The following is a 17,418-nucleotide window of genomic DNA, read 5'->3' as shown; positions in this document are numbered from 1 at the left end:
TCGCGTGGGCTCTTCCCGTGACCTTCCTTCTTGCCCACGACGCCGAGAGTATAAGAGCAGCTGCCCCCGGACGCCGGAGAGAGGCTCCGATTTGTACTGTTGAGTTACGTGCTCTCCCGTCTCTCCACTTCGGTCGACCTGACCGGCCGCTCTTTTGCTATGTTAGAATAAACAAGTTGTTCTGTTACCAGTCTACTCTTGCTTTGCCGGGACCTTCGGATGCTTCCAGTGCCCCAGGCCGCCAGGCCAACGCTACCCTTGGGGCTTGCGACCCATTGGCAATAACGGGCGTCGGCACCGAGTCCCCAACAGCTAGTTGCCAGCGGTGAGATCGCGACAACGGAGGCCAGCAGCGAAGAGATGCGGTTGACTGTATGCTGAGCAGCACAACGACCATCCGGGAGCAGTGCAACGAGCCCTGTGTGATGACTGGCTGCCTGCAGCGGAACGACTGCGCGGAATTCTTGGCTGCGAGGTTTGGTGAGTGCGGGACTTTCTTCTTCTGAGTTTTGCCAGGCTTTTGTTAGTGTCAGAAACAGAGCTGGTAATTGTGGTTGTCGTTGCTGCCGGGTTAGTTTGCGGCAAGACAATAGTAGGCAGTAGAGAAAGCAGCATTCAGAGCAGCCATGGATTTGAAGTCGTTGCGCAAACCGAAATTGCTGGAGCTTGCAAGAGAGTTGGGTCTGGATGTCTCAGACAAACTCAGAAAACCAGAACTGCTAAGGGCTATTCTTGAGTTAGAAGCTGAGGATGACGAGCTGTCGGAATGCCTTGAGACCATTGAGGAGAGGGAGACGGCAAAAAGACAGGAGCGTGAACTTAAAGAACAGAAAGAGAAAGATGAGCGCGAACGAAAAGAACAGATAGAACGAGAGCAACAAGAGAAAGAAAGAGAGCGCGACCGTCAACACGCTTTGGAAATGAAGCGTCTCGAGTTAGAGATGGAACGCGCTCGTAATGGAAGTCAGGCACACGGTGCAGGAGAACGAGTATTGTTCAAAATGACTGACCTGATGCGGCCGTTTAAGCTTGGAGAGGACATTGGTTTGTTCCTGGTTAACTTTGAGCGAACGTGCGAGAAGCAGGGGTTCTCTCGGGAAACGTGGCCACAGCGCTTGCTCACTTTGCTACCCGGCGAGGCGGCCGACGTAGTCGCTCGCTTGAATAGAGAGGAGGCAGAGGATTTCGACAAAGTGAAATCGAGTCTGCTAAAAAAGTACCGGCTGTCAGCGGAGGCGTTCCGTCGGAAGTTTCGGGAAAATGAGAAAGGCAAAAGTGAGTCATATACAGAGTTTGCCTACAGGCTTATGTCAAACATGCAGGAGTGGCTCAAAGAAGAGAAAGCGTTTGGTGACCACGAGAAAGTTCTGCAGTGTTTCGGGCTAGAACAGTTTTATAGTCGGTTACCTGAGAACGTGCGGTACTGGGTCTTGGATAGGCCAGACGTTAGTACGGTGGCTAGAGCCGCTGAGCTAGCCGAGGAGTTTGTGACGCGTCGGGCTCGTGGAGCTAAGGACGGTCAAAAGGGTGAATTTGGCTCCAAGTTTGAGAGGCCAAAGTTCACGCCCATGAGAGCAAAGGGGGACACACGTAGTTCGGATGCGAGTGAAAGCAGTCCGACCGAACGTACGGAGACGGCGGCAACCGAAGCCGAACGCAGAAAGCGGTTCGAGACGAGGCAAGCGCGCGTTTGTTATACGTGCCAGAAGCCGGGTCACTTTTCGGCGCAGTGTCCAGAAACAAAACCAAAAGTCGTGTTTTTGTCTTTATGCAGCACTGACGAGAACATGAAGCTTCTCGAGCCTTACATGCGAGACCTCCTCGTGAACGGGAAAGAGTGCCGAGTGCTTCGCGATACCGCAGCTACGATGGATGTCGTTCACCCCTCTTACGTAGAACCCGATATGTTCACGGGCGAGTGCGCATGGATCAAGCAAGCAGTGGAAGCTCATAGCGTGTGTCTGCCGGTAGCAAAAGTGCTTATTGAAGGACCTTTCGGAGCACTTGAGACGGAGGCCGCAGTGTCATCTATGCTGCCCCCCCAGTACCCGTACCTATTTTCGAACAGGTCCGATCACCTCCTGCGCGAGAAGGGGCTTTTGTTTGGTGAGGCTAGCGTTCAGGCCTTAACCAGATCGAAGGTTCGGGAGCTCGCTGCAAAGGCGGTAGTTGCGGGGCCGACGTTGTTGAACGATGAGAAAGGGTCAGAGGCGCAGCAAGCTGGTATTCAGAGCACGCCCGAACGGAATAAAATTGAGCCTGTAGCGTTAAAGGCACCAGATACTGGAGAGGAAATTCCCGATGCGGGAAAGTTAGAAGAGCTTCCGCTCGAGCTTCCGGGACTAGGCTCAGTGACGAACAGGAAAGACACCGATCAAGTCATTAGTGACTTAATAAGTAAAGCATCGCTGTCGCCTGAGCAGAAAACCGAACTACACCAGCTCTTACAAGAGTTTCAAGGTCTGTTCTCTGAGAGGCCTGGTAGGACTTCTGTCCTTACTCATGACATAGAACTTACCTCCCCAGAGCCAGTACGATCCAAGGCGTACCGGGTGTCACCCCGCCAGAGCGATATTATGGAGGCTGAGGTAAAGAAAATGCTACAGCTCGGTGTTATTGAAGCGGGTGAGAGTGATTATACCTCCCCTTTGATTTTAGTTGAGGTACCGGGCAAGGAACCTCGTCCTTGCGTCGACTACCGCAGGCTTAATTCCATCACTAAGGATCAAATTTATCCGATCCCTAACATCGAGGAGCGCCTTGAGAGAGTGAGTAGCGCTCAGTTTATTTCCACCCTAGATCTTGTCAGGGGTTATTGGCAGGTTCCACTTACAGAAGAGGCTAGTAGGTATGCGGCGTTCATTTCACCAATGGGGACATTCCGTCCTAAAGTTTTGAGTTTTGGTTTGAAGAACGCGCCATACTGCTTTTCAAGCCTCATGGATAAAGTGTTGCGGGGACAGCAAGAATTCGCTTTACCGTATCTAGACGACGTAGCGATATTCTCCGCATCCTGGCCTGAGCATATGGCGCACTTGCGGGCAGTGCTAACCCGCCTGCGCGATGCGGGCTTGACAGTCAAGGCTCCCAAGTGCCAGTTAGCACAGGCCGAGGTTGTCTACCTCGGACACGTGATTGGTCGGGGTCGTCGCCGCCCCTCTGAAATAAAGGTGGCCGCTGTGCGAGACTTCCCGCAACCGCGCACGAAGACCGATATTCGGTCGTTCTTAGGTGTCGCCGGCTACTATCAGAGGTACATCCCCAGGTACTCTGATATCGCGGCTCCCTTGACGGATGCTCTAAGAAAGACAGAGTCGCAAACAGTCGTCTGGGATGAGACAAAGGAAAGAGCTTTTAGCGCCCTAAAGAGCGCCCTAACAAGCCAGCCTGTGCTACGATCGCCCGACTACACAAAAGGGTTCGTTGTTCAGTGTGATGCTAGTGAGCGAGGCATGGGCGTTGTACTGTGCCAACGGGAAAATGGAGAAGTAGAACACCCCGTCCTGTATGCTAGTCGTAAGCTGACGAGTCGTGAGCAGGCGTATAGCGCCACCGAGAAAGAGTGTGCGTGTATCGTGTGGGCCGTTCAGAAATTGTCATGTTACCTAGCTGGCTCGAGGTTTATCATTGAGACGGATCACTGCCCTCTCCAATGGCTGCAGACCATCTCTCCCAAAAATGGCCGCCTCCTGCGCTGGAGCCTCGCTTTGCAACAATATTCCTTTGAGGTGCGTTACAAAAAGGGGAGTCTCAACGGTAACGCCGATGGCTTAAGTCGAAGCCCCTAACGTGGGAATCAGCCTCAAAATTGCTTGTTACGGATGTTTTTCTTCCTGAGGCAGGATTTTTAACTTATTGCTTTTGTGTAGTGTTTCAAAGTGATGATGTGCTTTCTAGTGCAATTTTCCGATTTGTGGACGCGTTCTGACTGCTGCTAAACTACTGTAAGGAACTAGGCAGCAGTATAAAAGGGGAAAGAGCCTGGCAGGGCTTAGTGAGGGTTGTGCCGTGCTTGCTGACTGAGCGGTTGACTTTCGGCGTAGTTCTAACGCTTGCCGGAAACGAGAACAAAAATGTCAACTCTCCCGAAGTCACTTTGCAGTGTCCTGTGTGAACCTGAACGTGAGAACGAGGCCTTCTCTGTGCGCTGCGCTCAAGAGACGCCAAAGGACGCCCGACTTCGGTTATGAGCATCATCGAGCGACATCCCTCCGGACAGCGGATGCAGTCCCCTGACCATCGGGATCTCCTTCCCCCGGCGGGGCGGTCTGTTACGTTTCGCCTACAACGCGCGGTAATGCCGGCGCGGATGCAACGGACGCCGGGGCTTCGTTCAAAGGGGCGGACATTTTGGCCCGTTCGACGCCGCCGCAACGCCTCCCCGCCAAGCGTGTCCAGGCGTGTTTCAGTGCCACGTGTCTTCGTGTGTGCGTGTGTGTGTGTGCCCACGCTTGTCAAAGCGCGGCAGCCGGGGAGCGGAGCTCCCCAAGAGAGGAGCCAGGAGGTCTGTCCGTCGGCGGGTTGGCGATGCGTCACTACACTCGTCTCAACATGTCTCTCAGCTCGTCCGTGCTCCGCCGTCGCGTGGGCTCCGTGCTCCGCCGTCGCGTGGGCTCCGTGCTCCGCCGTCGCGTGGGCTCCGTGCTCCGCCGTCGCGTGGGCTCTTCCCGTGACCTTCCTTCTTGCCCACGACGCCGAGAGTATAAGAGCAGCTGCCCCCGGACGCCGGAGAGAGGCTCCGATTTGTACTGTTGAGTTACGTGCTCTCCCGTCTCTCCACTTCGGTCGACCTGACCGGCCGCTCTTTTGCTATGTTAGAATAAACAAGTTGTTCTGTTACCAGTCTACTCTTGCTTTGCCGGGACCTTCGGATGCTTCCAGTGCCCCAGGCCGCCAGGCCAACGCTACCCTTGGGGCTTGCGACCCATTGGCAATAACGGGCGTCAGCACCGAGACCCCAACACCGGCAACTCTCAGAACTGCCTTGGCTGCAAATTCAGATTCGCGAAGTATAGCTAAATTTGGACAAGATTTCAATTTTACAGCTTACTATTGCTGATAAAAAGGTTTCTAGCGTTTTTTTTTTATCGAGCTGCCTTCACTTTTTATTTTTAGCGTTATGAGAATACTAGGCTAAAGGGCGCAGACGTGAGCCTGCGATGGCAATCAAGAGGTCTATTGATCACGATTCACTGATAGCGATCGTCTGGATCCGTATCCCGGAATATCGCGATTGCAAATGACCATGTAGCAACAATCCATTCGGGTCAAGCGCAATCTGGATTGGCCCCGATCCCGATCAGAAGTGTACCTGTCACACCGGTATAACTGCCGCCAACCATCTCGACCAACCCACCAGCGCACGGCCGGGCTAAAGGAGCCGCGCGCTGAGCTGCAAGCCCCCGGCCCCACTGGCGTGTTCTTGATCCCAGTGCCACCAACGTATAATTAATATCGCAACAAAAAAGGTGTTGATCGAGCCATACCTTTCTCCGCAGGTACCGAATCCACTGTTTAGTCTAAGCGCCAACGTCTCCAGCGTCTTGTTTGTACGAAAAGCACGACACAGCCCTGTGATTCTTGTCATCTGCAGAGAGAAAGTGTCCAATTCCAAAAACTTGAGACTGGCATTGTCTGACAGTGCTGCTGCCAGATGGGCCAGGCTGGACGTACATTGAAAACCGCCGAGTTTCAGGTGTCTGAGGGTCGTGTTCGTGCGCAGTGCAGACGCCAGTGCCCGCTCGCAGTTCGAATTTAGGAGTGGAAATTTCACACAGAGCCAGTTCAACGTTGAGTTCACTTTGAGCGCATCAAACAGGACTGTTGGGGTAGACTTATGTATCAGCACTTCCAGCTTGGTCAAAGTTTTGATTGCCGCAACGGCTCCAGCAAATATCGTAAGTTCACTTCCGTGAACGTTTGCAGTGAGTTCCGTTAAATGCGTCGATACTCTCAAAAGAGGCTTGATCCTGTCTATGGCTGTGAACGTGCCTAAACAGCTGAAGTTTACAAACGTTAGAGGCGCCATTACTATTTCATAGTCCCTATAACACATCGGGTCCTCACAGCACATAGCATCCACACGTTTGAGGGAGTTCCGGTTACGCTGTAGTAGAGCTCCAAGGCCTGATGTGAACTTGGTTTTGCATCGATGGCTGCGGAAGAGAAGCGTTTCGAGAGAGCAGATGTTGTCGACACCTTCCAAAGTGTAGAGCATGCCGTCGCGTCGAGCTTCTTCGAACGGAATCTCCGAAACTTCCAGCGAGCGAATCACTCGAACGGATTCGCCTGCTGACGATGAAGGACGCAGACTAATAAAGAACGCAGGCTTTTCCAACCGGCCAGTGTCAGCCACGATGATGACCGCCAGTTCGTCGATGCAGGCGTGGTGATCGAGGAGCCGTGAAGCAAGGAATGCCGCATCGCGAGACACGGAGTCGGGGTCCCCGGCAATTTCCACGCTTCGCCACTGCAGTGAAGAGAGGCGCAGGCCGCCTCGGCTTGTCTCGCGGAGTTCGAACGCGAGTCGCTGCAGTACTTGGTTCCAGTGTGTCAAATCACTGTTCAGCCAGCACCTTTCGCCAGGCAGTGCAGCGCTGCAAGGTCGATCAAAGTCCAGCCCTTGCATGAGGATTTCCTTCCAGTCGGAGGCTGCCGCCGCACTTGCCATTGTTGTCTTGCGCGTCGGGGATAGCGTGGCCATAGAATGCGTGGCGGGATTACACGGCCGTGCACAGATGGTGTGCGAGAGTGCACGACGAACTCGAGCGCGTTCTAATCGGTAGAGTGCGCTCCATGTAAGCTTAACGGCCTCTATGTAACGGCCGGAAGCATGGAGGATGGAAAATCTGAGAAGTCCTGACGTCACTATTTTTGAGGCTAAAGTGACGCCGGAAGTCGGCGTTACTCCGCCATCTTGTCGGGCCAGATTCTCCTCTGTTGTTTATGTGGAAGGAGGGAAAGACATACGCCGGCTCGCGCGAAGCGCGGTGTTGACTAGCCTAGTGAAGCTGTTCGCTTCAAAACTGAGGAGAGGCCCTACGCTCTCCGCGCGCTAGGAGAAAAGTGTGGAGGAAGTCGTGGGTTCTCGTCTTTTTGCTTTTCTTTCTTTGTTTTTTTTTCTGTAGCGGCCATGCTATCGGGCCGCAATGGCGGCTTTGTTATGGTTCTGTGCGCTCACACGTGTTGCTCCGTAGTTTTCGTACTGTGGCAAAGGTGTCGTGTGGGCAGGTTTGCGTTAACCTCTGTGTTTTGTTGCGCTGTGTTATCTGGACCGTGCTCTCCCGGATGTTGCTGGGGACAGGAGGAACTAAAGCTCGTGAAATGAACCCGCATGCAACGCTGCACGCAATGTACCGCGCCACGGCAATGGCAACGGACGAAGGAATAGCCGCGGGAAATAGTGCCTTCTTCAGCGGAATGATGCTAATGTGCCATCGCAGGCCGAAACCGATGCGTTTCAGAATTTGTACCATGAACGCCTTGCAGGTCAGTGATTCCTGATTGAGACAGCGCGTGACGGATTTGCGGCACGTAGAACGTACGTTTTCCAGAATGCATAATCCTGGTTCTAGAACTTCGTGTTCAGTAACAACTTGCTTTTGTGCATATTCAAACACATGTTGCTCAACTGCTTGTTTCTTGCAGTAATCGCGACAGCAGGAAGTGTTTTAAGCAGAGCGCGTTCGAGGTTCATACACACCTGCACAGGTGTACCACAATACACGTGCTGATAGAGCGTTAAGCTGAATATGTGCACTTTGCTGCCCTCGGCACCGTTCGCCGGCCAGTCGACGATTATTCCGAGAAGATGGGAAAGAAGCGGCTGCTTTGACTTATTAAGGAACGAATCCTCCCTACCGAAGGCGTATCTTATCTGCGCGCGCAGGAAGCGCAGGGAAGTGAAGGTTATAGTGGATGCGCTGCAAGAGTGAGCAAAAGGCTCCACAGAGCGTACGCCTGCGAACACATAAAATGGCTGTTCCATGGTCGCACATAGGCCAGGTCTATGCGCGTACTGCTCTACACCGTGCGCCTGCTATCACAAAAATTTGGTTCCTTGAAGCTTCACTTACTGTAGGGAAAATGTTTTTGGTGTTTTACGTGCCAAAACCACTTTCTGATTATGAGGCACGCCGCAGTGGAGGACTCCGGAAATTTCGACCACTTGGGGTTCTTTTAGCGTGCACCTAAATCTAAGTACACGGGCCGCCGTGGCCCGTCCCAGCCGCCGTGGCCGGGATTCCCGGCCGCCGTGGCCGGGCCAGGCCGCCGTTCCCGGCCGCCGTGGCCGGGATTCGATCTCGCGACCTTGTGCTCAGCGATCATCATCTGGAGTTTATGAGCACAAACACGTATTCTCGCTGTGGCTTGAGGAATCTCCGTGCTTTATTGAACAAACTTCGGGTGGCCGCGCATTAGTAGGACAGCGCGCCGCCGAGGAAGCAGAATGTCATTTCTGACTCCGCATTGACTGCGGCCTGAGGTGCCTTCTTCCCAGAGTAAGTGAACCCGCCGTGGTTGCTCAGCGGCTATGGTGTTGGGCTGCTGAGCACAAGGTCGCGAGATCGAATCCCGGCCGCCGTGGCCGGGATTCGATCTCGCGACCTTGTGCTCAGCAGCCCAACACCATAGCCGCTGAGCAACCACGGCGGGTTCACTTACTCTGGGAAGAAGGCACCTCAGGCCGCAGTCAATGCGGAGTCAGAAATGACATTCTGCTTCCTCGGCGGCGCGCTGTCCTACTAATGCGCGGCCACCCGAAGTTTGTTCAATAAAGCACGGAGATTCCTCAAGCCACAGCGAGAATACGTGTTTGTGCTCATAAACTCCAGATGGATCGCAAGTGGGTCCGTGTGTCGTACGTGTGTGTCTTCAGTGCATCCTTGCAGTGCAGTGAGAATGCGTGCATCTTTTTTTTCGTATCGCCGGACGTCTAGCTCGCAAGTCCGTCTGAGAGCCCCAGGAAGTCCAAGCACAGAAAAGCAACTAGAAGGGAGCGATAAAGATGACCTTTTTTAAAAACACGCAAGAACTGGGCAGCGGGCGGTACCTACGGTTAATGGGAACAGTTCAGTTGGCTGGGCTGATAAAGCACGTTTATGTTCATAAAAGCCGGTAAAAGCAGCCTATTGGATCTCACGGCCCAAATTGCGAAGTTCTTTATGAACTCCTTTCAACATGACTTCGGCAATGGTAATGCGATGATTCGTCGCGACTACATCCTTTCGTTTAGAATTGCTGCTGGGCGGGGGCGTCCGAGCAGCCGGTTGCGCGCATCGCGGCGCGGTTTTCGCGAGAAATGTAAACAAGAGAGGAGAAGTAGCCCCACATGATGGCGGGCTAGTTGGTGGTTTCACTTAGCTTCACAATAAAGTGGCGTCTGGGCGCATCCTCAGTTTCTTCCTTCCTTCGTGGCACCGGCGCACAAGTCCGCCGCACGCCATATTCGCTTTGTGTGGTGTGTGTGCTGCAGTTTTGTGCGATTTTTTCGTCTTATTTAGCTGCCGTTCGCGCAAGTTTTGCGGCGTATGCCGGTCTTGACATGGCGAAAAAAGAGCTGTGTGCCGGCATGTTCAAGTAATTACAGAAGAGGGGAAACGGCCCAAGTGTTTTCTTTCCCGAAGGACTAACTGCTGCGCACGAAGTGGCCGAGGGCGATTCCGCGGGAGGATTTTGCTCCTACAGAGAATAAGAAGGTAAGATATTTTTCGTTACACTGCGCTTCTGTAGTGTCCTTGAAGTGCAAACTCGATTATTCATTTTTATTCACACGAGGCCCATACGTAGCACGTATTTCGATTTCATTGCATGCAGGTATGCGCGCTGCACTTCGAGGGATCGTGCCTTGTACGAAAGACTTCGTACACGGATCCTAGGACAGCGCGAGTGCTCGAAGTTTCTCTGAAAGTACCACATATTCACCAACGATCAGCGCCTACCCTCTACCCGGGATGCCCATCCTACTTGTCGAAACAAGACGGCTGCCTTTCTAGGCTGCCACCATAGAGCAAACGGGTCCGCCGAGAAGCATCCGACCTCGCTCGTGCGATTTCCGAATCCGCAGCATGCTACCAGAGTGAAGAAATTCAGCGAATTTTATCCGCCCTTTTTGAACTGAGAGAGCGGTTGCAGACAGCATGCGTGCCGGATGTGTGGATGGTTATTCATCGCCCCAACTGCATGCACTCTTTTTAATCATTGGAGCGAGAACGCACCTGTTTTGCACTCATCCGTGACTGTCTCCGCTGATAGGAAGACAAGTGCGTGCTTCCGCAGCAAAAGCATAAAGCGTTGTGGAAATTACGTGATTCCAAATGAGATCAATGATGTCAATGTTCTCCTCCAACTGCTGAATCGGATGCAACGCATTGAGAACGCCGACTGTCCGTCTGATGGAATTCCGGATATTGTTTGTACCTTCCTGGAAAATAAATAGGGGAATACCTCACAGAGAGCAAAATGGATGTGGTTAGATTTTTGAAAGATCAGGTCACACTGCTTGTAAAGGAATGCGTGCAGCATTCATCAGAGGTTATGGTACTCGCTTGCATTGTACATAACATATCCCCTCACGCATACAAGTTCCTCGGGTTTTCTGGTCTTGCCCCACGCGAGTACGATAAGAAAAGCGTGTTCTTCGTTTGAGCCATTCAATTATTGCAAGAACAGAAATGACACGGCTGCTGCTGCTGCAAAAGCTGATGCAAATGCACGTAAATTAAAGACAGTTGCGAAGAAGTGAAAATGAGAAACGGTTGTTCTTGGCTGTTGTTTCTTGTGCTTTGATCATGAGTGTATATAGAAAATAAAATTTTGTCCCTGTATGTGGATTATCTCTGTACTTTGCATTTGTACACGCAGGCTCCTCTGCTTACCTGGAGAAACGCCATGAGACGGTATTTTTCCAGCGTTCTCGTCCTTTTCGCTTTGTCATTTTGGACACTTCAACGATAATACTTCATTTTTACACACTACTTCTTGACCACACACACAAAAACATTATGCAAATCTCACGCATTGTGGGAATCGATGTAAGCGAAGATTTCTGTGCTGGTTGCTTTCATTCACGATTGTTAGCGGTGATATTTACGGCGAAAGCCTAATTTCTTTAACGTTTATAGTCTAATACGAGAGTGGCGAGTTGATGTTAAACATTATCTTGCGTGCACCACTGCCTTTGGTCTGTGTAGTACACAGAACACACAGGGGGAGGTGTTTGGTTGAGGCGTTTTTGTGATGCATATTTCATAACCTCTGAGAGGGTTGAGCATTGTCATTGTCTCACATGGCACAATGAACGTCTCGTGTCACTTAAGCACTGCCCCTAATCGTCTTCGGGCTGCACAACATATCTATTTTTAAGTAAAACACGATATTGGAATCAATTCTTAACTGATTATAATGGCACAGAGAATCGTTTCATTACTAAATACATCATTGCGGGCGTTTGAGAAATGACTGCCTTCACCATGAAGGAAGCGGGATAAGGAGGCTGCATGTTCCCAGACACTATTGGCTGTGAATGTGCAGAATATTTGTCCGCTTTTGGGTTTGGTTTAACAACAGAGTATTATATGTATATATATACAGACGTATAAAAGGCAATAAATCTAGTGTAGCAATTATTGGTAAAAATGCACATCAGCATTTTTTTTTCACAAATATGCCGTGTTGAGCCCTTAAATGGGGGCTTCGCTTAGAATGTTGTCGACGAGCGTATGCAATGAATTGTACTACCTGTTGTTTATGATGAACGAAAGCTTTTCAGTTCCAATTAAAGAAATTTTCTTTTTCTTTCTTGTGTGTGTGGGGGGGGGGGGGGAGAGTGGGAGCTCCAATATCGTTTTCACACCATTTACAACCCGTCAGTACACTTTTTCTTTTTCACAAGAAATGTAGTCCTTCGAGCGCGAAATAATGAGGAAGTTCTTTATTGAAAAGCCAGGGTAATTAGCGTACATTTTCTTACGTGCTACTATGCGGTAAACTGGAACGAAGGGCGAAAGAATACCATGATAAGCGCACGCTTTTTCGCAGTGCGTCCCTTGTCTTCAAAAGCAAACCATGGCAGGGAAAAAAAAACTGTTCAGAGGACGACCGCAACTTGCGCACCTGAATGTATGCATTATTCGCTTGGACTGGTTATGTCTTGTACTTGTTGGACCAATATATGCACGACGTTGGAATTTGGGTTTTAGTGTGCCCGAAGCGACCCTCGATTCTTGCGAAGAGCTGAGAACTGGTATGTTGCGCGAACGTGAGAACCGGCCGAAAGAAATGAAGCAGAATCAAGCTTTACTGCAGAAGTCAAGAGGAACAACGTCCATCAGCACTGGCTGGTACAGAAGTGCAACCTCTCTACGCAATCACGTCGGTTATCTTTAGGTAGCGCGCAATCGCTCGCCAGCAGTCGTTTGTGAGCGCATCCGCCTGAGTGGCAGCACTCGAAGGGCGACATCTCACGACGTTATGCCGCACGACGCCAGTGATGACGAGGTAGTTGTCCAACAAGTAGTTACGAGCAGAGTTCAACATCCGGGTCACCTGTGCTTGCTGCACGCCGGCAGTCGCCATCAATTCGTTGCGTAAGCCTGGGCTCCGAAAGAACAGCTCGAAAGCCTCGGCACACAGCCTGTCTGCCGTGGGAAGAATGGCAAATTCTACAGCGCGGCGAAGATCGCGCTGGTTGTTACGCAGTGCTTCCAATATAGCGAAACTGACGCTGCAGTTATTCCTGAACGTAAACGGTAACGAAAGATGAGTGATGCGCCTGTTTTGAGACAGTGCGCGTGCGATCGCTTTCCCTGCAGATACATAGAAAGAGCTGTACGTGCATAATACGGTGACACTGGTCAACGACTCATTGTGAGCGAGCATGTCCGACAGCTCCTCGGCAAGCTCGGAAGTTCTGAAACGCACCGGTTCTAGGACATCGATGCGCAAAGTGTCGATGGTGTTGTTCAATGCAACAGCACGTAAGGCGTTTCGAGCAAACCGCCTTTGGCAAGCGAGGTCCATACAGCGAAGGTTTCCGATCTTCTTGAGCATTTCGCAGAAGAGAACACCCTTTGCGCCAGGGTCATCCGGCACGGTGACCCTCAGAGTGCGAACGTAGCTCGAAGCGACGGCATCGAAGAGAGAAATTAGGAGTGCCTCCTTAAAATGCCAGATATTGCTGAAGTCCAGCTCCTGGGGGCAAGCCGTAACGGACGCCAATGTCGCCGTCAAGCCCGGCAAGTCGGGCTCTGCCAACGGGAGACTGACGCGACCGTAGCTTCCGCTGTGGGTCAGCTCGTCCGCCAAGGCCACCCTGTCGTAAGAGAAACCACAGGCATAAGTGACAAAGCGCACGCACGCACGCACACACTCGTTAAATCGGAGTGAGCAAGAAGAGGTCGGTCAGCTTGTGTGGGTCAAAGTGAACGTATGTAAAACCCGGCTATAAGATCTTCGCACCCTCCCCCCCCACCGCCCCGCCCGCCCGTACACCACACGTGCACCACAGTATAGTGAACAAAAAGATATGATATTAGAATGCAGACGCATCCACTCGCGCGAAAACTCGAAAAGGGGCCGCGGCGAGTACCACGAAACTAACAAATTTAAAAAGTGGAGCTAGCTATATGGCACAGTCAATATATCTGCCCCTCTGGTTGCACCACAGAGATCGATAACCTTTTTTTTATTATTGACGCTGCCGTAAAACTCCACTTGCCAGTTCATCACGCTCCGTTAGCGCTCTTATCCCCACGTTGGTGTGATGAAGAGGGCTGACATATGCACAGGAGCGAACGCTTCGGCTGCCCCTCCCTTCAAAGCGTTTCCAGAACTTGAGATTACGCGACCTGTAGCACGAGGCGCGCAGAAAGGCAGCACACATGCACGTAGCCGCCAGCTTAAGTTACTACATGCATAGGTTCCCTTATAGGCTTCCTGAAGGGAGCCTATACAGTAATGCCCGTGCACCAGTACACTTGTGATCGTGATCAACAACGGTCGCTGCTACGCGGTGCAAAGATCCGGATCGAATTATTATCGTCTGCTGATCGCCGGCAACTCAGAACTGCCTTGGATTCAAATACAGATTCGCGAAGTATGGTTAAATTTGGATAGGATTTTAATTTTACAGCTTACTATTGCTGATAAAAAGGTTTTTAGTTTTATTTTATTGAGCTGCCTTCACTTTTTATCTTTAGCGTTATGAGAATACTGGGCTAAAAGGGCGCGGACGTGAGCCTGCGATGGCATTCAAGAGGCCTATTGATCACAATTCTTGGATAGCGATTGTCCAGATCCGGATCGCGCAATATCGCGATCGCAAATGATCGCGTAGCAACACTCGATCCGGCTAAACCTCAATCCGGATCGGCGCCGATCGCGATCGGAAATGTACCTGTCACACCAGTATAACTACCGCAAACCATCTCGGCCAGCCCGCCAGCGCACGGGCGGGCTAAAGGAGCCACGCGCTGAGCGGCAAGCCCCCGGCCCCACTGGCGTGTTCTTGATCCCAGTGCCACCAACGTATAATTAATATCGCAACAAAAAGTGTTGATCGAGCCATACCTTTCCTCGCAGGTACCGAATCCACTGTTTAGTCTAATCGCCAACGTCGTCAGCGTCTTGTTTGTACGAAGAGCACGACAAAGCCCTGTGATTCTTGTCATCTTCAGAGAGAAGGTGTCCAATTCCAAAAACTTGAGACTGGCATTGTCTGACAGTGCCGCAGCCAGATGCGCCAGGCTGGACGTACATTGAAAACCGCCGAGTTTCAGGTGTCTGAGGGTCGTGTTCGTGCGCAGTGCAGACGCCAGTGCCCGCTCGCAGCTTGAATTTAGGAGTGGAAATTTCACACAGAGCCAGTTCAACGCCGCGTTCACTTTGAGCACATCAAACAGGACTGTTGAGGTAGACTTATGTATCAGCACTTCCAGCTTGGTCAAAGTTTTGATTGCCGTAACGGCTTCAGCAAATATCGCAAGTTCACTTCCGTGAACGTTCGCTGTCAGTTCCGTTAAATGCGTCGATGCTCTCAAAAGAGGCTTAATCCAGTTTATGGCTGTGAACGTGCCTAAACGGCTGAGGTTTACAAACGTTAAAGGCGCCATTACTATTTCATAGTCCCTATACCACATCGCGGCCTCACAGCACATAGCATCCACACGTTTGAGGGAGTTCCGGTTACGCTGTAACAGGGCACCAAGGTCTGATGTGAACTTGGTTTTGTATCGATGGCTGCGGAAGAGAAGCGTTTCGAGAGAGCAGATGTTGTCGACACCTTTCAAAGTGTAGAGCATGCCGTCGCGTCGAGATTCTTCGAACGAAATCTCGCAAACTTCCAGCGAGCGAATCACTCGAACGGATTCGCCTGCTGACGATGAAGGACCCAGACTAATAAAGAACGCAGGCTTTTCCAACCGGCCAGTGTCAGCCACGATGCTGACCGACAGTTCGTCGATGCAGGCGTGGTGATCGAGGAGCCGTGAAGCAAGGAATGCCGCATCGCGAGATACGGAGTCGCGGTTCCCGGCAATTTCCATGCTCCGCCACTGCAGTGAAGAGAGGCGCAGGCCGCCTCGGCTTGTCTCGCGGAGTTCGAACGCGAGTCGCTGCAGTACTTGGTTCCAGTGTGTCAAATCACTGTTCAGCCAGCACCTTTCGCCAGGCAGGGCTGCGCTGCAGGGTCGATCAAAGTCCAGCCCTTGCATGAGGATTTCCTTCCAGTCGGAGGCTGCCGCCGCACTTGCCATTGTTGTCTTGCGCGTCGGGGATAGCGTGGCGGGATTACAGGGCCGTGCGCAGATGGTGTGCGAGAGTTGGCGACGTTAACGAGCTCGAGCGCGTTCTAATCGGTAGAGTGCGCTCCATGTAAGCTTAACGGCCGGAAGCATGGAGGATGGAAAATCTAAGGAGAAGTCCTGACGTCACTATTTTTGAGGGTAAAGTGACGCCGGAAGTCGGCGTTACTCCGCCATCTTGTCGGGCCAGATTCTGCGCTGTCGTTTATGTGGAAGGAGGAAAAGACATACGCAGGCTCGCGCGAAGCGCGGTGTTGACTAGCCTAGTGAAGCTGTTCGCTTCAAAACTGAGGAGAGGCCCTACGCTCTCCGCGCGCTAGGAGAAAACTGTGGAGGAAGTGAAGTGGTGGGTTCTCCTCTTTTTTTCTTTTTTTTTCTTTTTTTTTTTTCTGTAGCGGCCATGCTTTCGGGCCGCAATGTCAGCTTTGTTATGGTTCTGTGCGCTCATACGTGTTGCTCCGTAGTTTTCGTACCGTGGCAAAGGTGTCGGGTGAGCAGGTTTGCGTTAGTCTCTGTGTTTTGTTGCGCTGTGTTATCTGGACCGTGCTCACCCGGATGTTGCTGGGTGCAGGAGGAACTAATAGCGTCCTCGATCACCTTGCCCCGGGGTTGCCCCGAAACCAGAATGGTGCGCCTTGCACCGCCGTGGTGGCGCACTGCGGAGGGTCAACATCGAGGACAAAACTGCACCCATTGCAGGGTGCTTGCATGCAGCGCTACTTTGCCCCTGGCGCGCAAGACGTGCGCGAAAACGCGCACGCGCACATTTTGGTGTTTGCAGGTGCTGAGCATCTGCGGCAAGCGCTCGAACCTTGACAAACTGCGTGCTCCGACATACCTGGTTGCAAGCAAACACCAATACATTTTATCATTAATCCTGACGACCCGTTCCTGACGACCCGTTCAACGAACCTGTCCACTTTCGGCCGCTCTTCACCACATTGTTTTTGGACGAGGTCGATCAGCATGTCGTCTTCGCTGTCAAACGAACTTGCAAAAAGCTCATCGATTGCGGCAACTAGCAGCGCTTCCTTTCTCATTGCCGACATCTCCATTAGCTAACTCCTTGAACTCCGTTGCAACCGCAGCTATCGGGCCAGAGCGTCCGCGCTCTGCAGTCGGCAGTGCGCGCGCGCGTCCCGCATTGCTTGCTGGGATTGCACCCCGGCGCACCGCCGATTTTCTCGGTGCGAGACGGGGCAACAGAAAACCGCTCCAGCACGGTGCGCTTCCGGTGATCGAGGATGGTCGGTGCGCACCGGTGCGGTTGATCGAGGATGAAAGTGCGCACCAAGGCGCCCCGGTGCGCACCGGTGCGGGTGATCGAGGACGCTATAATGGTCGTGAAATGAACGCGCATGCAACGCTGCACGCAATGTACCGCGCCACGGCAATGGCAACGGACGAAGGAATATCCGCGGGAAATATTGCCTTCTTCAGCGGAATGATGCTAATGTGCCACCGAAGGCCGAAACCGATGCGTTTCAGAATTTGTACCATGAACGCCATGCAGGTCAGTGATTCCTGGTTGTGACAGCGCGCGATGGATTTGCGACACGCAGAACGTACGTTTTCCAGAATGCATAATCCTGGTTCTAGAACTTCGTGATCAGTAACA

At 52.1% G+C, this 17,418-nt stretch overlaps 1 protein-coding gene across 1 annotated transcript in view; it reads right to left on the bottom strand.

Annotated features, from left to right (window-relative positions):
• LOC126530867 (uncharacterized) overlaps nt 1-6,368 on the bottom strand; it is a 9,060-nt gene extending 2,692 nt beyond the window's left edge. Inside the window, exon 1 of the mRNA XM_072288092.1 lies at nt 5,487-6,368. Within this exon, the coding sequence (XP_072144193.1) occupies nt 5,487-6,217 (731 nt within the window). The 5' untranslated portion in view covers nt 6,218-6,368. The remainder of the gene's footprint in view (nt 1-5,486) is intronic.
• Nucleotides 6,369-17,418: the final 11,050 nt, after the last annotated feature.

Source organism: Dermacentor andersoni, chromosome 5 (genome assembly GCF_023375885.2).
Source record: "Dermacentor andersoni chromosome 5, qqDerAnde1_hic_scaffold, whole genome shotgun sequence".
Classification (NCBI taxonomy): domain Eukaryota; kingdom Metazoa; phylum Arthropoda; class Arachnida; order Ixodida; family Ixodidae; genus Dermacentor; species Dermacentor andersoni.
The sequence above is the reverse complement of the archived record's forward strand: the minus strand, read 5'-3'. Positions and strand labels throughout refer to the sequence as shown.